Here is a 26,959-nt window from a genome sequence, read left to right as displayed (position 1 = left end):
TGAGTTTCTTAAATTTTCCCAAAGTTTTAATCTTTCATCCTCCTGTGATAAAGGCGAAATGCGATTTAACAGTGTTTTCATGTGTTATTCGTAGATATGCTAGTTTGAATTGTTACTGCCGTAAAATTGAAATTTTTGTCAAATTTCAGATTCTTATCAGTGTTACGGTGAGTGGCCATCTTGTTTATTTACGGCCGTAAGATCATCATGAAGCCTAAAAACTCGTTGACCAATCAAAGAGCGGCATGGGCGGAAATAGGGGGGCCGCCCCCCCACAATGCTGCTCAGTCCCTTTCAAAAAATGTCAAGAATCTAAGCTACTAATTAACTTCAAGGTAAAAGGCATATCGAGGGTGTAAGTCGGCAATCACATAACTCGATTTTTGGCGGTTTTGAGTTAGCTGCAGAAATGAAACGTAGAAGATGCCCTTTACCTGCTATTAAAATAGTTCAGTCGAAAAACGTCTGGAAGTCACCTAAAAACGTAGAACTCAAAACACATCTCGGCGTTAATTCCAACAACACATAACTCGTGCCGTCGCGCCGCAGTTTTACACAACGCGCGCACTCCCGGGAAAAACCGTGAGCAGTTAAGGAGGAAAAATTAAAAGTTAGTACATCACGGAATCTTCAAAAAACAAAAATATTATTATTGTTGTAACATCTAACATCTAATCCGACGGATAACTGAGTAATCGTCCGCTTATTTTTATCTTCATTTCATTTTAATTCGTAATTCGACGGCGTAAGTCCGCAATCACATATTGTGGGAACCAACAGAAGAAGAAGCAGTTTGAGGTTATGTTCTATTGTTTGGAAACGAACGATACAGCGGACCGATGCCACACACTGCACAAACGAGATTTCATCTTTGTTTATATGTGGCACGACGGTCAAGATTCGTGGCGTGATCGTGAACCGCATATCGAGTGCCGCGTACATAAAACAAACCGCCACAGTTATTTTCAATCCACTCCCATTCTTTGTAATTTCCCCTCTTTTTCAAAGCATAATTGAGGGGCTTAGAGGACAAGGCGCATAAGTGCAGTTTTTGCTGCTTCGAAAATTGATTTCAAGTTTCAAGATTACAGAGATTCTTATGGCGGAGAGAAAGTTAAAACTCACTTTTTGATACTTAAAAATTTGAATTTGGCAGCAAATGTTTCCCAGAATGTGTATTAACACTAGTGTTTGTTGAAATCATTGGTATCTCGATTTTTTTTCAAAACTGCACGTATGCGCTTTGTTCGCGCCGCGAACTCAGGCCGGTCGGAGTCTCCTACCAGCTGGGCGCAGCGCGGTTGCTCCGCCACTATCATGCTACGCCCGCGCCGCGCCGCGCCTCGCCACGTCCGCCCCCTCCTTCCCCGCACCGCGATGCCGCGTCACGAGGCCCATCTCGGCTTTCTTCAGTATCCGCTAGATAGCGCTGTCGGCCCGGTCGCGGAGATGTTCCACTTTTCCAGCGCGATCTGATTATGAAGGGATTTCCACGGCCGAGCTGGGGAAGGTCGAAATCGAGCCTTCCAGAGATCCCTCTCCCGCTTCGCAAGAGGCGTCTTCCATATCGCTCTCTCGACACTGACCCTGATGTGTAATAGCCGCCTTCCAAAGCTCTCCACAATGAGTCAGTTAAGTCATTTTTTTTTATTGCGTCATTCGAAAGTAGTAAGTGACCGAAGCTTACGGTTTTTTTCCTAAATTTTTTTGATGACTGCAAACAGGAGAAAAGTTTATTTGAAAGTGCCAAAAATTAGGGTGGCCTAAAACGGCGTTTGAACTGCGCGCTCGTAGGTCTTGGACGTACACGTCACGATCAATATGGCGGCGGAATGCGTAGTGGAAGAATACACGGCGGCGTCATGTTTATGTTGCCGGTATGTTACTGTTTGAGGTTATGTGGGTTTCTCATGGTTTCTCCTATCCTTGTATTTCACTCTTTCATGCATCGTGGTGAGAACATTAATAGTCATTAATGTCCTTGCACATCGTAATTTCCACTCACGTTATCATGGTTATCACATTCACAACACAATAACAGAGCTCACTTAACCTCAAACGCGAAATCGAGATGTCAACAATGACAGTGTGGTGGTAGTAAGCAGGTCGGCTTCGCCGCCGCCATCTTCCCGTCTTATGACGCGTAGATCCAAGAATTCACGGCGGTCGGTTCAAACATGTTTTCGAGGACCCCTAAAAAGGAAGCGTTATATCTCCGCGGATACAATATTTCGTGAAATTTTGACGTGCGCATCGTCCTTCTCGTACCGAAAACTGTAAGATTCGACTATTTGCAGGCAAATCCCTCCCGAGCTTAACTGACTCATTGCTGCTGTTCAGACAACGATTTCCCAATTGAGCGACGGGGAGACCTCGGGCGGTCGAGCTCGCAGGTGGAATCATGAAACGTCTTCGGAACTCGGGAGAGAGACGTGTGCCGGGCGCGCGCGAAATGCTGGTGTTTTTGTTGTGTCTTGTGAACTTTGTTGTCATTAAACTAGTGTGGACTCCCGAACACGAAAATATAAAAGGGCAGACTAACAAACAAAAATTTTAACAATTGCTATCGACCTTTCCAATGAGAAAATTCACTACGTACTTCAATTACTTAAAGCAAGTAAAATCCTCTACCTTCCGAATTTTTTACATTTTCAAATTTGTTAATCTCATGCCAAAATACCCCCAAATTCCAAGTTTCAGGCAAATCCATACGCACACAACCAAAATGTCAATTTTGGCCATTTTGAACTTTAACCGACCGCCTTTTTGAAGCGGTTTGAAATATTGACTTCGGGTTTGCGCGAAAACCTTTTTTTTTAAACTCTTTCGAACGCTCCCCCTCCCCTCTCCCCATCCTTCCCCTCTCTTCCTCCCCCTTCCCCACTCCTACCAATGGGAGTAGCCACTTAGGTTCTATATCCCTTGCTGGTATAGACGTGGCAACGTTGGTTTATAAAAACCAGTGGTGTTTTTTCAGAGAGTCCTGTTTTTTACTTTCGCGCTCCCCTAGGGTAGAGGAAGTATTATCATCCTGCAAGGGAAAACAAAACAGAAAGTTGAAATTCCACCATTTCTAGACGGTTTAAGGCCCCAGGAGTCAAAATAACCATACATGAAAAAATGTGTGTCCGTCCGTCAGGCGTCCCCCAAATCTGTCTACAGCGATATCTCAGAATCTATCTGTTCGATTTCATTCAAAATTTGCACAAAACACTATATCTATGGTCTCCCCATGCACGTTAAACGATTTTGGGTGAGCTAAAATTTGGGGGGGGGGGGGGGGCTAGGGTCCGAGGTCGATTTTTAGCAAAATCACACGGAAAGCTAATTTTAAAGAACTGTGAATTTTGAAAAATGCCTTTAATTCTTTACGGAGGGCATCGAGCACACCACCTGGGTCATTAATTTAAGTTCCTAAGAGAACTTTGGACTAAACTAAAAATTGAAGAGTTATGCGTCAAATAGCGAGGAGAGCACTTTGATCACACGGAGAGCTCACTTTGACCGCCTGTAGATTTTGAAAAAATGCCTCTAATTCTTTGAAAGTTGGCAAAAAAGCACCACCTGAGTCATTAATTTTAGTTCCTAAAGGATCTTTGGACTAATGTCATAATTGCAGAGGGGCCGATAGCAAACGCTTAATTCTACGATAAATGAGTCGGAACGCTCCTAGGTATTAGCAGCAAACGCTTTGAGTCGGGTGATACCTAGGATTTTTAATGCATTGTATAGGTAATGCATCATGTACTATCTCCAAAATTACTCCGTATAGGTATAAACTAAGAAAAATAGGTACTTATATACTGTGAATCATCGAAGCTAACACTAGAACTGAGGCTTAGATCTTTATTACAAACTGATATGTTTGTGGTTGATGAACATAGAATCCCGGCAGATTCCATCGTTCGTGGTTCCTTTTTACGAGGTACTGAAGTACTGAACACAAATATAATAATAATACTGCACGAACATGATTGATTTAATGATTAATGATTACACAAAAGCGAATTTGTTTACATTTCACCAACGCATTTCACGGACAATTTGTTCCGATTTGTTATTGTTGTTGTTGTTTAAAACACGGGCATACGAGCAGGTAAGGAGGTGGCGCTCTCCGTTGTAGTCGTTTTGACTTACGGGGATACGCGCTAAGGAGGGAGCGCTCTTGGCGGGCGGGTGGTGAACCATTTCCAGCCAGGAGATTTCGACCGCCAACTTTGAATTTTGGGAGAGATTGCCCCGGCATAATCCGTTTTATTTTAAGACTATTTAAACATCGAATAGTGATACTGCCCATCGAAGTAGGTTTTTGATAGCTTTTGGTCGTACTTAAGGAAAGATAATAATATATAATCGTACCTAAATTATGATGTCAATGAATCCAATAGATCCTAACGAATCGTAAGATTTTTAAAGACCGCCGTCTTTACTAGAAGGCATCATTAATCAATTATTTATTTGAGGATGCCTCATAATATCGACAAGTCGCTACTGAATATATGAATTCATCACATATCGTGAAGAGATTTATGATAAGGTGTAGTGGTTTGACTAAAAATGTGGAAACTATTATCGTTCGATCAAAATTCCAATCGAACTTTATGATTTTGTGAAATTGGCAGTATTTTTCTAATTAATCCAGTGAAAGTGACTGCGTCCGGTGAAAAGCGAGAAAGTCTTGTGCGATCCGTGCACCTAGGGGGGCGGGGCGAACCCACCCCATATGCCGGTGCGAAGCGCCGGTACGCGGCGCTTGCGCCGCGCATAAACTGGCCGAAGGCCAATTTTTTTAACGTCCCTCCAAAAAAAAATGTGCATCGTGTAATAGGTCCATTTCTGCCCTACTAGTCTAGTTCCTTTAATCTTCGAGCTTTCGGCCATAGATTTTTGCCATTCTCGAAGGGTAGAGGATTGTACTTGCTTTAAGTAATGGGGTAGGTAGTGAATTTTCTCATTGGAAAGGTCAATAGCAATTGTTAAAACTTTTGTTTGTGTGTCTGCCCATTCATATTTTCGTGTCCGGAAGTCCACACTAGTTTAATGATAACAAAGTTCACAAAAAACCAACAAAAACACCAGCATTTTGCGCGCGCCCGGCATGCGTCTCTCTCCCGAGTTTCGATGACGTTTCATGATTCCACCTGCGAGCTCGACCGTCCGAGGTCTCCCCGGTGCTCAATCGACGTTTTCCAGGACATTTCTCCGCCGCAGCTCTTCTGCCCGGTGAAGTCGCTCTCCAAGGCACTTCCGGGTCGCCGCGCTTCCGCTGTTTGAAACCGTCCTCCAAAACGTTTCTCAGCCGCGGTTTACCAGCCCGGTAAAGTCGCCTTCCAAAGCAATTTACAATCGCTGCCGTTCGGACAACGTTTTACAGAACGTTTCTCCGCCGCAGCTCATCTGTCCGGTGAAGTCATCCTCCAAAGCACTTTCCCGACGCCGCGCTTCTGCTGTTTGAAACCGTCCTCCAAAACGTTTCTCAGCCGCAGCTCTCCTGCCCAGTTGAAATCGCTCTCCAAGGAACTTCTCCGACGCCGCGCTCCCGCCAAGTAACCTCAGTGGCCCACCGAGAATCTGAAGGCGCTTCCGATCTCATGGCATGAGCAACCAGCTCCACTTGTTTCACCCGGCGATGATCTCGGTCCGCTCAGGTCAGGTGAGCCTGTGACTCCGGCTCTTCTCACCTTCCGTGTGGTGCTGTCGTCATGGGCTTTACTCACTAGAGTTTTCCTTACCAGGCAGATCCCAAAGTGATCGTCTGGGGCTATTTTTGGAAGAGTGAACGTTCCGAGGGCTCTCGCGACAGCACGAGACGAAGACTCCACCAAGCCGCGTCACGGGCCGACCTGTTCCGCGCCTACGAGCCCATCGCCCCCTCCCCCGTTTTGAGGCAACTCAACAGGCCGACGCTCCCCCCCCCCCTTTTATGCGTCTATCCTGCGTCTCGGGTGTGATGCCGCAATCACACGCTGAATATGGGAGCTGAATGAGGCTTGAATGTGGAAGTCATCGGCCCGATGCCTGAATTTTGCGCGTGACGCGCAAAATTCAGCAACGATTCTCAGCAACCATCGGACTAATGTTGAATTTGTCTGGACTATTCGAGTAGATTTAATACACATCTGGATGAAAATAACTCGAATTGGCTAAATTTCAGCCGTTGAGCGATGACTATTGACTTCCACATTCAGCCGTGTGCTCTCCAAAGCTCACGGCTCACCTCTGCATTAGCGAGTCGCTTCTGCGCGCAAACAAGCTTTATCCTTCACATTGCTGAAAATAAAATAAAATTTTACTTCCCATAGAGTTTCGTCGATTTTTCAAGGGCTGCGTAGGCAACCTGCGACAAATATCACATAATTCGGCTACACTGAAAAAAAAGGCGTACTATTTTTAAGTAAACGCGTTATCGCGGATTTTTTACTAATTCCAAGGCGGGTCCGCCTTAGAAGAAAACACCGGGCTTCTCAATGTAGGCACTCAGAATTGTCTTGGAACAAGAATGCCCTAATTTTTTGAATTAAATCATCGTTTTAAAATAAGCGATCGTATACTCGAATGAAGAAACCTGTTTCTTGAAATTACTAAACGGGGACAACGCCCTCAGAGCACCTCCGTTTCCTTTTGGCGCGTATACGTAGTATACCGCCTTTGCAATCGTTTCGACCCCCCACTCGATACAATAACCGAGTCCCTTAGTTCCTTACCGGAAAGTGACTGCCGCGAACTTCTGAGATGTTCCAAAGCGTGTAAAAAGTTTACTAATCCGTCAATAATTATGATTTAAAGTTTTTTGTCATTCTGGGGCTTTCTAGTTTATGTGCAAAGAATACCAAGAGTCTATACGTTACTTGGTTTTTTTTAAAAAAAAAACCTAAGAATGCTCCCCGCTAATTTAAAATACTAGGGGGCCCTGCCCCCTGACCGCTACGCGGCCCAACCCCCGGGAGAGCGCCTCGCGCCCTCAGGCCCGCTTCGCGGGCTCTACACGCCCATGTATAGGCAAAAATGTTCTTCCATTTTAATACACCATTTTGTGTTCGAGCTGCATCGATTTCAAAATTTTTGACGTAACACTCAGATTTGTAAATAATGATGATGTAATGTAATATTTTTAAATACTTAATTTAAAAAAAAAAAAAAAAAAAGGATTTCGACCGTTAAGAGTTAATAATATTTGGTCCGACCCGACGCGACGCAGTGCTTGCCTTCTCACTTTGTATCTGCTGTAAATATTAATTGAAATTCAGCAGTCAAGTAAATTGACCAATGCCGTAAATCGAAGCCGGAAGAAAGCAGGAAAAATTGAGTTAAACCTTATACCTTGGACCTTGAACCTTGAACCCTGAGCGATGCACCGTTTCTCAACTCTTCGAATGAGGAGCCCTTCACGAGCTTTTCCATTGTTTTATTGTTTATTCGAGTCACTCAGGTAGAATCCCACACCTTGACGTTTCCAGCGGAAACGACATATCTCTCACGCTATTAACATTGGACTTAAGTGACATGAGCTTTAAAAGCTCTACAACATTAAAAGTTCGGGATTTCATAATTTTTTGCACATCTACATCTACTACATATGTATGACATACATGTAAAGATCATCCTTATCGGCCCGGCACTTCGTCAGAAATAGTGCTTCCAAGATTTTGCTTGTAGTTGTATAATATAGATGCATAAATAAGCAGAAGCAAACGAACTGATTCGAGGATTGCTGAGCAGTTCAGCACTCCTCGAATGAGAATTTCACTCCTCCGTCTTGTTTAAAACGTTGAATTGACAGGTATCTACACCCCTGTTATGCTTTTCAAAATTTGGCACCACTGCTCTGATAGCCAGGGCCAGCCAGGACAGCCGTAAGTGATATCTGTGATGAGCCTCAAAACTCATTAGACCATGTGCTAACCATAACACATACAGAAATCAATTTGCTTTTACAGAAATTCGCTTACCCTTCTCTTTCCCGCACACCGGACCTCTGTCATGAGACCGAGGCAGCTTCTATTGTTCCTCCCGAGCGACCCGACCCGGACCCTCACCCAATTATTTACGCTTGATTAACCATTTCACCGTTACGCTAGGATTCGTCCAATTTTCAAAAAAAATTGTTTCGCGTGTTTTTAGCAATTTTTTCCTTACTCTCTGTTAAAAGACGAATTAAAAGAGGTCTCATTCATAAAAATCGGCTGAATAGAAGAGAAGTTACAGTATTCGAAATCCGAAGAAATCAACGAAACTTCTCCCTACAAAAAATAAAATGAGGGGGAAAAAAGTCAAGATTCTGGAAAGTAAAGGCGCTTTAAAAGTATTCTGGGGCTATAATAGCTAAATTCTTGGGCTAATACGAAAAGTAAAGGAATACGAAAAGTAAAGGAACAGCTAGAACTCATGACCGTTAGATTTTAATAGAAATTCCTTTTTTCTCAAGTATACTTACAAATTGTGTTGATTGTGTAAGCAGCATTACGAAAAATAAATTACCACAGTCTTACACCTTTTGCAGTTGTTCACTACTTAAACAAATTTAATGAAAGCATATGTTCAGAATATCTTGATTTTTTTGTTATTATTTTGGTAGTATACCGTAATATGGAGTGAATGGGGACAGTTTTTTATACAAATACACGTCTGTGGCCTACTGAATTCGAGAATTCCGTTTTTTTTTTTTAACAGGAAGATGTGACCTTGTAAGACCTTTACTTTCCCCCAAAATTTTGATAATACGAAAATTTTAACTATTTTAATTTTGTTGTTTTACCTACTGTCCCTATTCAGCCTCCACTGGGGTGAATAGGGACACCAGCAGATTTCAATGTAAATAAAGCGTTGTTCCCATTCTGCTAACTGGAGAGTGAAAGGAGACACTACGTGAGTTTTAAAACAAAAAGTGAAATTCGAATCTGAATTTGAAAAACATGTCTTTAATTAAGAAAAACTAAATAGTATAAAGTAAACAGATGACAATTGTCCTTCACGCCCTGATCATTGTGAGATCTGAAAGATAAATCCCTCAATTGAGGACACCGCACCAAGAACAACCTATAGGCGTATAGGTCGTTATTACGCCAATCTGCTTTTCGGATTCTACGTACCCTGGACTATGCTGTGGTAGCGATAGAATATAGATAGGTAACGTCTCGAGGTCGAAAAACCTTTTTTTTCCGAGGCAAGTCAGGCCTTTGGATCGATGGGTGCAAGAACGACCTATACGCGCGGCCTAATCATTCTCGGTTAGCGAGCATCGGCGCGGCGCGGCGATAGTGATGGCTCGATTTTTTTATCTCATTTTATAAAGATTTGTTTTTATTTCAGAAAAACGAGCTATTGAAATAATTTATTCTCCTCTCAAACTATCCTTTTCTTCCAAAAATGTATACTTCGCATTTTGCCACCAAAATGACTGTTGGGCGTAATACGGGCCTATAAATTTAAGGGCCTATAATGTGCTAGTCACCCCTCTCTATACTCACCATCGATATTCTTTTATTTTGCGTTAATCATGCGTGATTACAATGATTTATACTGCATATTGCCACCAAAATGACTGTTGGACGTAATAACGACCTATAAACCGCTTTTTTAAATTAACTATATTAGAGTGTAAACCCAAAATGTATCGCAAAATCTACCCGACATCCTTCAGTAGAAGGGTTAGGTCACCCAAAAACACCAAAAAGGGTACCTGCATAGAAAAGGCTGCGCAGTACATCAAAAACAAAACTTTAAATGCGTTTTTCTCAAAACGCGGTTTCCAGTTATAGGTTGTTCTTGGTGCAATGTCCTCAATTAAACCAGCAACCTCAATTAAGCAACCACTCGTTGAATTTACCAACCAATTTCGTGAGTGTAAATATGTAGTAACTAATATGTTTTAGTCATTTTGGGTGCATTTATTTTTCATGAAACAATAATAATTTCAATCCCGAAAAACCATCAATTTTCCGTATAAAATCGAAAAAATCGAAATGTGTCGACTCCCTGACGTGAAAATTAGATTCTACGTGTAAAAATACTTACGTATCAATATGCTGAACAGAAGTCATGTGTGCACACAGTTAGCAGTCCAAAAATTAGATCGGATTTTAGCAGCTTTGCCCGCCTCTCCTCGTTATTTACAAACCGTTCCTATACTCATCTCAAAATGTTTCTCAGAGCTTTGTGTTATTATCAGCTTCCATTTAAACCCCGGTTCGATAGCCGAATCGGCAGCCCAAAAAGCAAGTCATTTTTGAAAGGTTCTAAAAGAAATTCGTGACATTATTGGCTCTCAGGAAATCACCCCATGGCTAAAATTGGTGGTATGAATGTTGCAGTGCTTAAAATAATCGTATTCAAGAAACTAAGGCATTTAACTATGAATTAAATTTCTTTTTAATAATATAACGGGATTTACTACCGATGATTTAGCTATTATAGCCCCAGAATACTTTTAAAGCGCCTTTACTTTCCAGAATCTTGACTTTTTTTCCCCTCATTTTATTTTTTGTAGGGAGAAGTTTCGTTGATTTCTTCGGATTTCGAATACTGTAACTTCTCTTCTATTCAGCCGATTTTTATGAATGAGACCTCTTTTAATTCGTCTTTTAACAGAGAGTAAGGAAAAAATTGCGAAAAACACGCGAAACAATTTTTTTTGAAAATTGGACGAATCCTAGCGTAACGGTGAAATGGTTAATCAAGCGTAAATAATTGGGTGAGGGTCCGGGTCGGGTCGCTCGGGAGGAACAATAGAAGCTGCCTCGGTCTCATGACAGAGGTCCGGTGTGCGGGAAAGAGAAGGGTAAGCGAATTTCTGTAAAAGCAAATTGATTTCTGTATGTATTATGGTTAGCACATGGTCTAATGAGTTTTGAGGCTCATCACAGATATCACTTACGGCTGTCCTGGCTGGCCCTGGCTATCAGAGCAGTGGTGCCAAATTTTGAAAAGCATAACAGGGGTGTAGATACCTGTCAATTCAACGTTTTAAACAAGACGGAGGAGTGAAATTCTCATTCGAGGAGTGCGGAACTGCTCAGCAATCCTCGAATCAGTTCGTTTGCTTTCTGCTTATTTATGCATATTTTAAATTAGCGCGGAGCATTCTTAGGTTTTTATTTAAAAAAAACCAAGTAACGTATAGACTCTTGGTATTCATTGCACATAAACTAGAAAGCCCCAGAATGACAAAAAACTTTAAATCATAATTATTGACGGATTAGTAAACTTTTTACACGCTTTGGAACATCTCAGAAGTTCGCGGCAGTCACTTTCCGGTAAGGAACTAAGGGACTCGGTTATTGTATCGAGTGGGGGGTCGAAACGATTGCAAAGGCGGTATACTACGTATACGCGCCAAAAGGAAACGGAGGTGCTCTGAGGGCGTTGTCCCCGTTTAGTAATTTCAAGAAACAGGTTTCTTCATTCGAGTATACGATCGCTTATTTTAAAACGATGATTTAATTCAAAAAATTAGGGCATTCTTGTTCCAAGACAATTCTGAGTGCCTACATTGAGAAGCCCGGTGTTTTCTTCTAAGGCGGACCCGCCTTGGAATTAGTAAAAAATCCGCGATAACGCGTTTACTTAAAAATAGTACGCCTTTTTTTTCAGTGTAGCCGAATTATGTGATATTTGTCGCAGGTTGCCTACGCAGCCCTTGAAAAATCGACGAAACTCTATGGGAAGTAAAATTTTAGTTTATTTTCAGCAATGTGAAAATTTATGTTAGACGGCATGAAAATATCTTCCGTGAAAATTCATTTCGCATCGTTGACCAACCAACATCAGTTTTAATCTAGGTAGGTATGCTTTAAACCGGTTTGACCACTTAAATACTGCGGTTCTATTCCAGTCCCAGCAGAATGCGGTCATGTCAAAACATGGAGCTCTTCGGGTCCTAAAGAACAGCCAACCATTGAAAACGAAAAATGTTAGGTACTGCCAATCTTCAGATTTTAATATTAAATCAAACTGTTTCAGAATGTTCATTAATGAACTTCCTTTCGCAAAAATTAGTGGGTAAATTCATGCAAATAAAACTGAGTTAAATATGTGCTTTACCACCGACGGTTCGTGACAATTGTAATAATAACCACTCTGGATAATTTGAATTCATAGATTGGCTGCCCTTCTCAGCTCTAAGAGCTCCATCATCTAACCTTAAAATTATCGACTTGTCCATACTCCATATATTTACTTACTTTAGGCAATTAATACGCTCGAAATACATCTTTCGCCATTTGCATCGCCCTGTCTGTATTATTTTAACCGGCCCCCTTAATTCCTGAAAGTTCTTATGAAAAGTAAGTGATAAGTATTTTCAGAAATAATTTAACGAAGTTAGCAAACTGTCAACTCCATACTTCGCCAAAAGGCGAGTTCTGCGCATTAATTAGCGTGGGAACCTTGTGGAGTAGTAAATCTCTCATTTTATTCTTTCCTTACTTGATGGCTATTCTCTAAATGAATGTGTGATGATATTTTTGAGGTTTTTTGTGCCGCACATTATGCGTAAATAGGCCAGCTCATTGTCAGTCTCCGTTTGGCACTGAGCCCTTGAGAAACAAACACTTCTCATTTTTCCTGTATTAACTCAGGCAGATTATTCCACAAATACTCCCGTCCCTTGGTTCCGTATCCTTCGCTACAAACTTGGCAACATGATGTGAATTAAACGCAACTTGTCGTAGCCGAACCTGGTCTTTAGCCCAGATCACACGGAGGCGAAATTGATTTGAAAATGGCACATCGGTGCTTTTGTTGAGTGTTGATGCCAGAATCTAGATTTAGTTGTGTTCACACGTCCGACTGCGAAAATGGCGTGAAAATGGCGGAAAGCGGGGGAAAAAGTGTAAACAAACAAAACATTTTTTTATTATCGTGAATTTTGTCGCGCTTATTTCTAGCTTTTTTTAATATTTAAGTTGTTAATTCAAATTACAAATAAGTAATGGATGATATTCTTACGTTCACTTTACTTGCTTGGACGATTCTGCTGTTGCTTCCCGACCTCATCGATGATCGTGAAAGTAGCGCGGGCCGCGCTATTTTCAGTAATCAACAATCATCAGCGGAATCGATGAGTCATTTTCACGAAATCGGCTGTCGTGTGATCTGGGCTTTTGAGTGCATTGCCCAATGACATAAAAACGGAGCGCTAGAAAAAAAAATTAGGCCACCTCTCCGATTGGCTAGATAATTGGCGGCGAAATCGGGACAAATTTGAAATTCAAATATAGGGCGGAAACTGGATGAAATTGCGTAATCAAATTATTCTACGTTGATTCTTGATTAAATTCACTTGCCCACTAATCCTTTTTTAACTTGAGATTATTTATAGTCCGTCGTCGGCTGATTAATCTCATTCGGGAGTAACAATCATCTAGGACTGTAACGGCCTATTTGAACCGGTGGGACCATCACGAGCAACAGAAAAATTAACTTTATGTGTATGTGAGATCCTCGCTTGTCACCGAGTCAAAGTAGGTTTATCATAAAAAGTCACCCTCTCAACTTCATTGGTTTTCTCGTTTTAGGCATTTAAAACGAGTTCAGAGCAAAAAATGTGGAAAAAGCAAGAGGACAAGTTCAAATCAAATTTCCGTTTGCCGTTATGGGTTCCCGCGCTCATTTACGCACACAAACACGGAGCGCCACTCTGGCCACACAGTCTGGCCTCACTTATCCCCCGCGTTCTAGATACGAGAGCTCCGTCTTTATGTCTTCGGCATTATCACATTCGATTCGATGTATGTCTTTTATCCAGGCTTTTGTGTTTTTTCATTTTATTATTCTAAACCAAAACATTGGCAAATTTCAGAAAAATGAGGAGAGGATTTTTTTGAGAGGGGAGGAGGGAGACCTTAATTCGATTCTGTTGTCAATTTGTGTATCGAATGCAGGATTATCTTCCGAAAAAGATCCTGCTTTCATTTCTATGAGTTTTGCCAATTTTTGGGTTAGAGTGAATTGTTTAGGCTCACATGCAGGGAATATCATTCTTTTTTAAGCTACAAATTCTAAGTTTGTCGGAATTTCTCACTTAATCAATGCGATAAATCGTACGCTAGTTCGACCTCACCAGGGAAAGGAGACATATTTCGGAGGTAATAAAGAGGATATGATGAACAAATTCAGAAGCAGGTTTCTGAAGCATACATGTAGAAAAAAAACGAGGACGAAGACAAGGATACGACATAAAAACCAATAGGAGCCGATGACCGAAAAAATGCGGTAGGTGCCTATATTGTATTCCGCTGTAATAATTATGAGGCTTTGTTTAAGATACAAATTAGTATAATTTGAATTTCTCCGAAATAACTGAGGAACATTCAGGCGGTAGGAAATAAAACATGATGAAAAAACTAAGAAGCGAGTAAGGTGAAAATAGAGGTTTCAGTACAGCTTTTGCCAGATTATGCAGAAAATTAAATATTTAAATTATTGGTTCAACCTGGCACCATCGCAAATCGATATACAATATTCATCTTACGGTGTTGCCTGACGGTGCAAAAATTAAATACTTAAATTGTTGGTTCGACCGCCTAAAATCGACCAATCAAATATGAATATTCGTCTTACAGCATTGTTTCATTGTACAGAAAATTAAATATTTAAATTATCGGTTCAATTTGACAACATCATAAGTTACGACGTTGCCTGGAGGCGAAGAAAATAAAATGTAAATGGTTCGATTTGATAAGTCCGCATTATTTAGCGCTGCTGACGTCGAAGAAAATTAAATATGAAAATTATTGTTACAACTTGGCAAGAGAGGCAATCGATGTATCATAATTTGACCTAGTGGCCGTGTTGGGTAACCTAACCCAAGTGCAGTGGTATCGGGTAACCTGAACTATCTTAATTCTGGAGGCGCGTCGAGTTCGAGCGCTGCCTTCAACACTGTCCTCCGTTGTGCGATTATGTAAAAAATAAAAAGATGAAATATTGGTGCGACTTGGAATTCGGAACATGGTGTCAACAAACAGTTTTTCTAAGTTTTGTTTAAAATAAACAATATCTGCCTCCTATGAAAGATGATCACGGTGTCAATGAAACTCGGAACTTCCTTCTAAAACATCTTTCAAATTGTTGTCTTAAGTCTTGTTTTTTGAGTTATTAAATCTTACCTTGCCTAACCTAGCCAAACCCAACTTTACCTTACTTTACATTACCCGACCTAACCTGACGTTACCCAACTTCACTGGACCAAACCTTCCCCGGCCTAACCCTATCTAACTTTAGCTTTACGTAATCTAAGCTTACTTAACCTAATGTAATTTCGAAACCTTTCCTGAAGACTTATTTTTTTAGTTTTAACTGTGAGGAAGGCGCTCAAGGTTTCGAGACAACAGCACGGACAACGGAAAAATGAAAAACTTGGAGATTCACACTTCTGACACAATTAAAGCGACTGAAGAGCTAAAATATGACGAAGCGCCGGGTCCTGGTGGAATTCCTGTCGAGTTAGTCAAGAGCGGGACTGTCAAGCTCTTTAGGTGCCTCAAAAAACTGATGCAACAATGTGTCAGGGGTGACGAGGTGTCAAGGGAGCGAGGGAGTCCTGTATTGAGGTCATCTACAAAAAGAAGGGATGGAAGGACGACTGTAAAAACTAGTTGGGACTCTCAGTGACCGGGAGAATAAGCAAAGTGAACAGGACGGTACTGAAAGCGAAGATCGAGGACGAATGGCAAGATCGCGAAGAAGAGGAACAGGCTGGTTTCACAGCTGAAAGGTCCACGGTAGATCACTTCTTTGTTATTTTCTAGGCTATTGAGACTATTGAGAAGAAAATAGCCGTAGCTCAGGAGCTGAATTTAATTTTTATGGATCTCCAGAGGGCTTATGACAGTTTGCCGTTTTTGAAACCTTGGGAGGCCTTGGAAAAATCAAATTTTAACGGGGGGTTGATCGACGCTGTCAAGCGATTTTATAAAGGGAGTTTTACCGAAATTAAATTTCATGGGGGTTGTCAGCGGAATTTTATGTGACCAAGGATTTAAAACGGGGACGTTGTTTGTCGCCAACATTACATATTTAAAATATATCTCGAATCCGTGCTAAAAGAACGGGAAAGGAAATTTTCTGGGATGGGTGTCCCCTTGGGTGTTTTTGGAATTCTGTTCACTCTGTGCTTCGCTGATGATCAGGTGGTGGCTGGTCGCAATCAGGATGACGCTGAGTACATGATGCTAGAGGAGTATCGAAAGTTGGGTTTGGAAGTCAACATATCCAAATCTAAGAAGATGACTCTGGGAGGTGATCAGCAAAGCATCGAGGTGGAGGATGGGGAGCAGATCGGAAGGTTTGCAGATTATAAATACTTGGGAGTGCGATTGACCCAGGATGGAAGGACGGATCAAGCTATCAAAAAAAGAAACACTTTTGCAAGGAAGGTTATAGCGATGTTAAATGGAATCCTCTGGGGGATTCGCGGATTTCCAAAGAGATGGGAAGAGAGGAATTTACAACGCTGTGGTTAAAAGTATATTGACGAACGGTTATGAAGTTTGGAAGCTGAAGAAACGGACACAGGATATTCTTAGAGTACCTAACGGAGATGGATTTCCAAAGGAGGTCAGCAGTAATTTCTAGGAGAGATCAGGTTCGTAATGATAGGAAGGATTAGATGATGGAAGAATATGGCATTGCGTTCGATGTCATGACCAAACAGTTGGCCTAGAGGTGTGCTCATGTTAATAGGATGACGGAAGAAAGGTTGCCAAAAAAATGCTTGATTAGGTTCCTTCTGGGAGGAGATGGGGGGGGGGGGGGTAGGCCCGGAAAAAGGGTGGCGACAGGGGGTTTTAGAATATATGAGGGAGTGCCAATTCCCAGATTGGTTGTGGGAGGACCGAGTTTTGTTGCGGTTAGGCGTCACAGAGCGCCAGAGAGCGCGGTAAAAGTGAGTCCTATGTATGTAATTGTGAGGAAGAATGTCTGTTTGTTGACACCGTGATCATTGACACCTTGCTCAGGGCCCATTTTGACTTTTTACTACCTGAGCACGACATCAAGAAGCCTTGTCTGCACGCTCAGATTTTCGGTTTTTTGACACCACGTTGACATCATGCAAAGGCACCGCGACTTGTCCACGTGATAATCGATCGATTCGATCCATCGAATGGGACCTAACCTAACTCCTGTGGTGTCCAATGACCTAACCAAAGGCATAAAGACGGAGGGCTAAAAGCGAAAAATGAAGCTTCTTTTCAACCACCTATACTATTGGCTACAGGATTGGCGGCGAAATCGGGACAAGTTTGAAATTCAAATGTAGGGCGGGAACTCAGTAAAATTGCGGAAACAAAGTTTTCTATCTTGATTTTTGCCCGAATTCACTTACCCACTCATATTTTTTTAACTTAAGGTTAGCTTTGGTCCGTCGTCGACCGATTAATTTCATTTGGGAGTAACGTTCATCTACAACTGTAACGGCCTGTTAGAACCTGCAGAGCCACCATGAGCAAAAGAAAAACTAACTTTGTCTGAGATTACTGCCTGTTACCGAGCAAAATCAGGTGTATTATAATAGGACGCAGTCCCAACTTTCTTAATATATTCGTTTTAGGCATTTAAAATACGATTCGAAGAAGAAATGTGGAAAAATCAAGAGGACAAGTTCAAATCAAATTTCCGTTTGCCGCCATGGATTCCCGCTTTGGACCTAACCTAAATGTAGTGGTGTTGAGTAACCTAACCTACATTCGGCGATGAATGGTGACGTAACCAAAGCCGAGCGCTGCCTCCGACACTCGACGTGGGCGCGAGGTGCCAGATCTGATGAGTTACAGTTTTTTATTTTGCACCCTCCTCGTTATCGTTCAATACGACAGCTTTAAAAAACAGCAGCGTTAAACATGACTTCGTCTAATATCGTCATCGTTTATTAACGTTCGGATGTTGCGGTAGGAAAATCATCACGTTCGTCTTGCCATAATTGGACGGTCCGCAGACGTTGCATCGGATGTTTTCGGGTAGCAGTTCGCTTTGTCGTCGTTGTTGACGGTTTTCCTTTTCCTTCTTCCGTTCATCGAAATTTTCGATTCAAAGAGATCTTCTTTCCTTGGCGAGTCGCATTGTACCGTCAATTTAAATTACCGTATTTTATCGAGCGATTTTTCCTCTCCGTATAAACATGATATCATCCGTCTGAGCATGTCACCGAGAAGATTCGAGACGTGCAGCAACAGTTGTAGTGACAAAGCAAAAGGAAGCCATGGACTATTGAACTCGCTAATAGATTCGCTACCGTTACTGTTACACTTGCCGGGCGACTACTGGTACTGTGGATCGGGCACTTGTGTCGCAAAACGGTTGCGACGTGGCAATCTGGTATTAAACCCGCTTGACGAAGCTTGTAAGTTTCAAATCACTTAGAACAAGACCGGGGACACCGCCAAGAGGAACAGAGCCGATCTCAAACTCGCGGACAAGGCTTGGGGGCTTGAGGATGCGTCAAATCGTCCGATTTGTCGTTGTGTGAAGGAGCGGCAGCATACGCCGAGACAAACGCGATGAAACTCGAAGCCAGACTCGGAATAGGTCTACGCAAGTTGAGGGTAGCCATGATGAAACCGGAACCCGAACCGAAGAAGAAAAAAACGAAGAAAGCGGTTGAGCGAATCTTGACTATCCCAAAAACGGGTGCCGTAGTTAAGAATCTCCTATGGAGTATCGGTCTAGCACGCGGACCATGGCATCGGTTGCAAAAATGATCAAGACGGTCATCGACGGATGGACGGCGAAGAAGAAGAAAAATTTTCACCCCGATGCAGGGTTACACTTGTGACCGTACCGCTAAGGTTACAAACTCTGCTTGAGACCGTACAGGAAGAATTCAACCCTTTATTGCTCAATGATGCTTATTGGCAACATTTGGTTTTTTATTTTTTTTAAATCAGGATGTAGATGATTTTTTGATGTGGTTGTTTATGCCGGTCGGCGTCGGTATAGCGGATATGAATAAATTTTCCCCCACCCCCAATTCAGGGCTGCCAACTGTAAAAAAACGCTTTTTTGTCGGGTTGGTCGGTCTGAGGGTCACCGGTGAGGTCACCACTTTCGCTGGTCGGTGGTTGGCTGCCCTGTGGTGCTGATGGGCTGGGAAAATTCATGCTGTTAGGTTGCTTTTTGTAGTTTTTCGATAGCCAATCAGAATCATTACAGCATTATTACGCAGTTTTATGGAGATCAAAAAGTAAATGTTGCCAATCGGCATCACCGAGCAACTAGGGGACAACTTTTGAGTTTATAGGTCATGTTTACTCAAGTTATCGTGCGCGCGAGTACATGCGTTAAACGCGCGTTTCAGTCAGTTTTATTAGTTTTTGCCAAGAAAATGCTGTGTTGAGTGCCTGAAACAATGGTTAGAGAGGAAGAGCGTTTGCAAATAGACAAAATCGTCAAGTGTCTTGGTGAAAATCCAGAGAAATCTGATGATTCAGACCTCTGATGTTCTTCCTTCTGATGTCCTTCTGATGTTCTTTTTTCAATGAATAAATTCCATTTCTCTACATTATTTTTCACATTGAGGTCATTCTTTTCATTTTTTATACACCTAGGGTATTTAAACTTTAATTAATTTTTTTAAAACTAAATATTCTGGTCGGACCTTTGACCTAGGTCTAATTTTTTGGCACGCTTGGAAACGCAAGAGTTTTTCCTCCCCGGAAAGCCGTAGCATTCAATTTTACCTACGATTTCTTATACTTATTCTTTCTTTTATCATTCTAAATTAAAACTCCAATTTATTACCTCAAAATTTTCCACCTCCAAGTCTTTCAATTTTTTTTGAAAATTCTCAAAGTGTTCGGTGATGCCGTTTGGCAACATTTGGTTTTGTGCCCCAAAAAAGGTCAAAAGGTCAAAATTTTCAAAAACGGCAAAAGACGTGTCCAATTTTTTTCCATAACCTACCACATATATTTTTTTCATCAAAATCGGTGATCCAAAATTAATTCGTGCAACAAAGGGTTAATCTGCTACCCTGCTGCTAAGATCACGCGGTACATTCTACCTCACATGGTAGCTCAACCTTGACGTCGACGATGACGACGATTTGATACAATTACGATAGCGAACACAATTTCAACTCCCGCGTCTGCAAGAAATGATGTTTGGAATCGCTCGTACGAACCGCACACAAATGTATACAGTCATCGAAAAAATGAAGACAAATAAAAGGTGTCACGCGCTTGCGTTGGCGGGTAGGAGCAACAAGCTAAAGTTTTTGCTACCTAGACCTCTTGAGTACGGACCTTGCGAGATCGGTTTCACTGGTTTCGGAACTTATTATTCCACCCTGAACATTGACCAAACGAATAGACTGTTCTATCTGTGTCTACTCCGAGAACTCCGATATGAATTTCCTAGGTATCTGAACAGCAGTAAGCTCAAAATCAGCATCAAATCATAGTAATGGATTGTTTTCCGCGAGTCCGGTATTATCCCTAAAGTGCTGGGATCGAAACCGCATCTCCCGTCACCGAACGAGTGGCACAAAGCTGACTGTCAAGTGAACATCTCAACTTTCAACACGATATACGTGGAATGCAGCATCGCCAACGGCGGATACGTGAACGGGGTGCGTGGACGCCACATTGACGCGTTCGCTCCCAAATTTATGTAAATTTACCATACCTGGTTGGCTATTTAGCCAACCAGTTTTCCACTGCAAATTTTTGACCGTACCTATGTAATACAAGGTGAACCGAACGGAAGTCGATAGCATGCGATCTGTTGGAGTGACATCGACAGTAAAAACCTATTTGACAAACACCAAAGCGGAACCAAAAAACTCGCAACTGCCAGTTTTTCGGCCAGCTTTGAACGGGTTCGTTAACGCACCCAGTTTTATGCGCTCAGTCGCTTTTTCTCATCGTCCGATTAAAACGACCTCCCAGCGGCGCGGACCATGAGAGCTGTGATCCAGAGTACACCTGCACTGTAGCCTTCTTATGCTCGGTAAGTGTGCCCCCCGCACAGCTGCTACAGCTTAGAGGAAATACCTTTTCTTGATAATTCCAGGTCCACTCGAATTATTAAGAGGACATAATTATCGTATCAGACGTAGTTACCTCATCTGGGACCAAGACCTGTAAGGCGCTTAGCTCATCAGCTACAGAGCGCAAGGTTCCTGTTTGCATCCAGCCACTTCACCCTTCAGCCGCAGCGCTGTTGACTGCACAGTGGCTCCCGTGCGCGACAGCTTCCCAGTATGCACCAACAATATACATATTTAATTTTTGCACCATCAGACGACACTAAGACCAAGATCAATGTACCGATTGGTCGATGTTACCAGATGGAAACACCTTAATCTTTTACTTTTTGCACCATCTGACAACGCTATAAAGAGTGTTATTGCCAGGTCGAACCAAAAATAGAATTTCTTCTTACCTTTTTGCACCCTTGGGCAACGATGTAAAATGCGGTGTAGCCAGGTCGAACTAATATTTTAAGATTTAATTTTTGCACCATCTGGCAACAGCTGCGCTCAAACCTCTATTCAGCCCTACTGAAGCAGGGATTTGAAGCATGATTTTCAAGCAAAATCACGGAAGACGAAGAGAACAACGCAAAGAGCGGAAACGGTTTGAAAGAGCAGAAGGCTAGGATATGAAAAGTTACCTCCTATTAAACGATTTTGGAACCATTTCTGGGTTAAGGTAGGCGTGGTTGGCACGGAGTCTTTTTGGGAGGAAGCTCTGAGTCGTGGCATGTGGGTAGGCCCCGGCACGGACGCCGCAATGTCCGTTGAGTCGGAGGTGTCAGCTAAAGTCTTCCGGGAGCATTCTCGGTCTCGTTCTTGCTCCTTTCGGCTTCTGGCCAGGAACTGTTGTTTACGTTCTTCTGTCGTAAAGACGGCGCCAGTATTCTTCAGAGCCGAGTGAGAGCCCGTTGATGACTCGGATGACGTTGATGAATCCGCGCTCGCGGATCGCCCTCCTTTCTTCATCACTCCACCTGGGTAACCCAGTAGTTTTAACACCACTATCACACAACTGCGAAAAACGGTACTTACTCGAAAAATGACGCAAACAGACAAAGGTCTCCCTCCAAAACACTCGATTCTCCAAAAAGAATGACTCTAGGCCGAATGACGTCTTAATGCATTTGTACGGTAAAAATGGGAGGTTAACACACTTTTGCTGCCAGATCGTGTCTGGAATATGAATGAATTTAGGGAAAGAGGGGAGGGTTGTATCGTAAAATGGCATAAAAAGGAATATACTTAAGGAGGGGGTGGACGGCATTCTGAGATTTCACAGAGTAATATGAATTGAATGGGTTTTGCTAAAATCGACCAGAAAAATGTGAATTGACGTAGGGCAACGTTGACTATGTTGATTTTGGTGCGATGGTATCATTCCGTTGCGAATTTTGGATTTAGACGCGGGCGGCACCTACGCGTCAATGCGAGGAAACGTTCACTGCAGGACAAGAACGCATCGGAGCGCGAATACGTGCATAATAAGTATTATAGAAGTGGGAATTCGAGCAAACCAAAGACTGAAGATAGATCCGGAATGAGATATAAAAATCAAAAACCAGAAAAACTTGACAGAAAGATTTGGAAAGAATTCTTGTGGCGTGTTGCAACACAGTTGACGAAAATCTCAATTTTCAATGTGCAGTAATGCCAGGTATTGGGTCTGGATACCGGAATGTGGGTTGAGTCCTTAAAGATAATAGTTTAAAAAAAAAAGCCAGCATGACCATGTCCATAACCTTAAACCGTTTTTGCTCGCTATCTTGGAACGGGAGCAACCAAGACGCCTTTGACGTAAGTGGACTTTTCGGACACCAAAAATGTATATGTATAAATAGCAAAAGCACAAGAAAATTATTCGGACATAGCCTTGTTTTCCACTGTTCATTGTAGTGTTACTATCGTGTTTCGGGCTACCATACCTTCTCTCTCTTTATATAGAGTGTTCCGGAGCACCCGCCTACTATCTTTTTCTCGGAAACGGCCCGAAATTGACCTTCCGGGCGAAATGTTTTTGGGATAAATCAACCCCAAAGAATTCAATGAAAATATTCTCAGCCCCCTCCCTCTCTTTGGGGGGTTTCAAGAGAAGCGATTCCTAGGGTGAGTCAAAAAACATCGACTTTCGAATTTCAAAATTGTATGGGGGGGGGGGGGGAGTTGCACCTCGGTATCAAAGTAAAAGTTTTAAAAAAATTAAACATTTTTTGCAGGTGCCACTTTTGCAATTTGTGTCAAAAAATCACTTATTTCAAGCTGTTTTTGCGATTTTATCGCTTTGTTCAAGCAAGATGGAAATTGGCTAGAGCCTTCATTTTTGGAATATCAACTCCTTTTAGTAGTTCTTTAAGGTATGCTAGTTAAAGTGTGGATCAATATATTTTTTTGCCCCCACATGCCCTTAAAATGCAAAAAAAAACACAATTACGGCCGGTTACAAATCGTAGATGTCAACGATTTTATTGATTGTTCTAGATGACTTCGCAACCAAGCAGAAAGTCAATCTGGTTTTTGGGAACCATTTGTATAGGTGCTCAGGGCAAAATATTAGTTTTTCGGATACGGGCGGTTTTCCCTCTATTTGCAAGCTCACAGTTAGGCCGAATCGGTCGATTTGGTCGAAATCACAGCGATTTCCTCCATTTTTTTTTTTGTCCATCTTGCCAAGTATGTAAAAAAAACAACCCTTCGATGTTCGAAGACTCTTTTTATAGTAGAATAGGAGGATATAATAATTATTTTGCCAGGGAATGTTTTTATACCTCCGTGAATTTCTTACCAACTTAGAAAAACACGATTTTCATCGACTTTTCAGCTTTTTTTGGCCAATGTTGTTGAATGACTTGGCAACCACGCAAAATTTTGGCCCTCAATTTTCAGAGATTCTTTTCATGGCAGAATAAAATCCCGTAAAACGTTTCTGTTTTTACCTCCACACAGGCAAGAAGTGGACTCTTGACTCACATTCGTCACTTTAAAAACCGTAAATATTTTTATTCTTTTCTTTACGTATTTGAGCTAAGTTAATGGCGAAAATCGCTGTGATTTCGACCAAATCGAGCGATTCGGCCAAACCGTGAGTTTGCAAATAGGAGGAAAACCACCCGCATCCAAAATACTAATATTTTCCCCCAAGCACTTATATAAATGGTTCCTATAAACCAAAAATTGACTTTTTACGTGGTTGTGAAGTCACCTAAAACAATCAATAAAATCATTGACATGTACGATTCGTTACCGGCCGCAATTGTGTTTTTTGCATTTTCAAGGGCATATGGGGGCACAAAAAATATTTTGATCCTCATACTAATTAGTATACTTTCAAGGACTACTAAACGTGAGTTGATATTCCGAAAATGAAGGCTCCAGTCAATTTCTATCTTGCTTAAAAAGTGCGATAAAACAGCTTGAAATGTGTGATTTTTTGACACGAATTGCAAAAGCGACACCTGCAAAAATTGTTTTTCGAAGAATGCTTTGGGACACTTTAGTTGGATACCTAGGCGCAACTCCCCCCCCCCCCCCTATACAATTTTGAAATTCGAAAGTCGTCGTTTTCTTGGGCTTGGATACACGCTCAAATTTCCGTCAATTTCCGACCAAAATGATGACAAAAATGGCGGTCGGAGAGTTATCTAGATTGATTGATAAAATGAATTAAAACGGCGTGTTGATTGAAATAAGCATGAAATAAGCAAGGCTGTGTGGAAATCAGAGGATGGATGAGACCTACTATTCCATCATCTACCATCAAATTTTTGCAGGGAGCAAAAAATTGATGGTAGATGGTGCGCGCCAGTCACCATTTGATCGGAAATGGATGGAAAGTTGAGCGAGTATCCAGGCCTTTTGATTCGTCCTAGTGCCACCCGTTTCTCGCATATTTCAAATATTAAGTGTATGTTTTGACTTTGGGTTTAAATTCTACGGCCGAAATAAAAACTTTTTGTGCTACGCTTTTTTCCCCTAATTCCCCATTTTTTTGAAGTTACGGGTCATTTAGGGGCCATTTTTGGGCAAATGTCAATGAAACGCTGCAGTCGTTAAAATTATCCGATTTTTAAAATCTAAAAATTTTCTAAGAGAAGAGCAATAAATACATAGTCAATACACTTTTATTAATGTGCCAAATGACCCCTGTTGAGCCAAAATTATGGGGGCCGCGACCCCCCCCCCCAAAGTTTTGGTGCTTTAGAGGGCTGCAAGTCGAAAATTTTAAATAGCCTGTGTTTGATTTAACTTCCAATTTGGATTCTACGCGAATAGTTACGTAAAATTGATATGGATCACGGCCCATATTTGCCCAAAATTTTTTTGCCGCTTTTGCGCTCCAAAAAAACACACCTTCTTATAACGGGAAATGGGTGGGATTCTAAAGTAAGGAGCAAATAGGCCGCCCGCCATAACATTTCAACGTAACTTTTCGTGTAAAATCCAAATCTGAAGTCAAATCATACCCTCACTATTTGAACTTTTCGACTTATGGCCCACCGAAGCCCCAAAATTTTCGGGAGGTCGTGGCTCCCACAATTTTGGATCACCAAGGGCCATGAGGCACATCAGTAAAAAGGTAATGATATCTTCTCTCAAAAAATTTTTAAATTTTTAGAATCGAAAAATTTTAACGCCTGCAGTGTTACAATAAAAATTAAAAACACAGCTAAAAACATACAACTACATTTAAAGACCCGAGTGATCAGCCCTGACAAAAATTAGGACTGATAAGAACCTCAAGAAGCAACATTGGCCAAGAACAGTCAACCCTCACCAAGAAAAAAAATTTGACCAGGACCAGTCAACTCTCCGTGGTGCCACATAATGCCACACGGTAGGTGCACATTGATCCCAACTTAGAAAAACGAGTGGTAGATGAAACTAAGTTTGCTTACATCAGATCGAGCATTGCGCACCTATCCCTCATATTTTAAGATTTCAATTATTTCTTTTAAAGCACGGGGAAAATCTCTTTTATCATGACATAAGATTTTAACGTCATCAAAATTACATCCATGACCCGTCTCCTGCATGTGTATGTGTAGGGCAGTAACGTCCTTTCAGTCATATTTATGACCCTTGAGGCACTTAGATAAATTATTCCTGGTCTGGCCTGTGTTCGCCGAATGACAGTAATTGCTAGGAACATGATAAACTACCCCGGCTGCATTTAACTTAGGAGTTTCAGCTTTAAGCTTAGACAAAAGGCAACAATATGGTATACCTTTTATGAACTACCTGATAACCATAGTCTTTCAGTATCCCTGAAAGATTCTCAGAAAGATACGGCACATAAGGACTGCTCACAAAATTTTCAACCTTGTGTTAACTTAGCCACGGCTCGTGGCGACACGCAACAAAAATTGTCACATTTAGCCACAACACAGAACCTATAGGAGCAGTGTGGCTAAATGTAACAATCAAAATGAGTGTGGCTAAATGAAAATTTTTTTTTTGCGTGGCGCCACGCAACAAAATTTGTTGCAGTTAGCCACAGACTTTATGATGACGTCAGCAACTTCAGCGACGACGTTAGCGACTATTGGATGACGTTGACGACGTTGTTATCACATTAGCGACTTTCAGATGACGTTAGCGACTTTATGATTACATTATCGATTTTAGGGTGCATTAGCGACTTAAGGATGACGTTAGCGACTTTATGATTACATTAAGCGACCTTCGTGTTAGGTTAGGTTAGGTTATATTAGATTAGATTAGGTTAAATTAGAGGTTCGTTTTAGTTCCTCGTAAAACGTCGTTTTTCATGCGCATGATCATACTCAGTCTCTCAGGCAAAATGTTAACAAATGACGCATTCTAAAAATTTAATTAAGAATCAAATAAATTTGTTGCTTTTAGCCACACTCATTTTTAATCGCTACATTTGGCCACACAGCATCAATAAGCTGTGGCTAAATGCAAAAATGTTTGTTGCGTGGTGGCACGAGCCGTGGCTAAATGAGATGTAAGCCCTTTGAAGGTGGTACC

At 41.7% G+C, this 26,959-nt stretch overlaps 1 protein-coding gene across 5 annotated transcripts in view; it reads right to left on the bottom strand.

Moving 5' to 3' along the window:
• The window catches only part of tn (tripartite motif containing protein thin), a 155,420-nt gene that overhangs the window by 66,258 nt on the left and 62,203 nt on the right, over positions 1-26,959 (bottom strand). For 4 of the 5 annotated variants that reach the window (XM_019049865.2, XM_019049864.2, XM_019049867.2 and 1 more), the window contains exon 8: positions 21,613-21,948. The exons of the other annotated variant lie outside the window; for it this stretch is intronic. In XM_019049865.2, the coding sequence (XP_018905410.2) occupies positions 21,613-21,948 (336 nt within the window). The remainder of the gene's footprint in view (positions 1-21,612; positions 21,949-26,959) is intronic. 5 annotated transcript variants of the gene reach the window in all.

This window comes from Bemisia tabaci, chromosome 2 (genome assembly GCF_918797505.1).
Source record: "Bemisia tabaci chromosome 2, PGI_BMITA_v3".
In the NCBI taxonomy this organism is placed as follows: Eukaryota; Metazoa; Arthropoda; class Insecta; order Hemiptera; family Aleyrodidae; genus Bemisia; species Bemisia tabaci.
The sequence above is the reverse complement of the archived record's forward strand: the minus strand, read 5'-3'. Positions and strand labels throughout refer to the sequence as shown.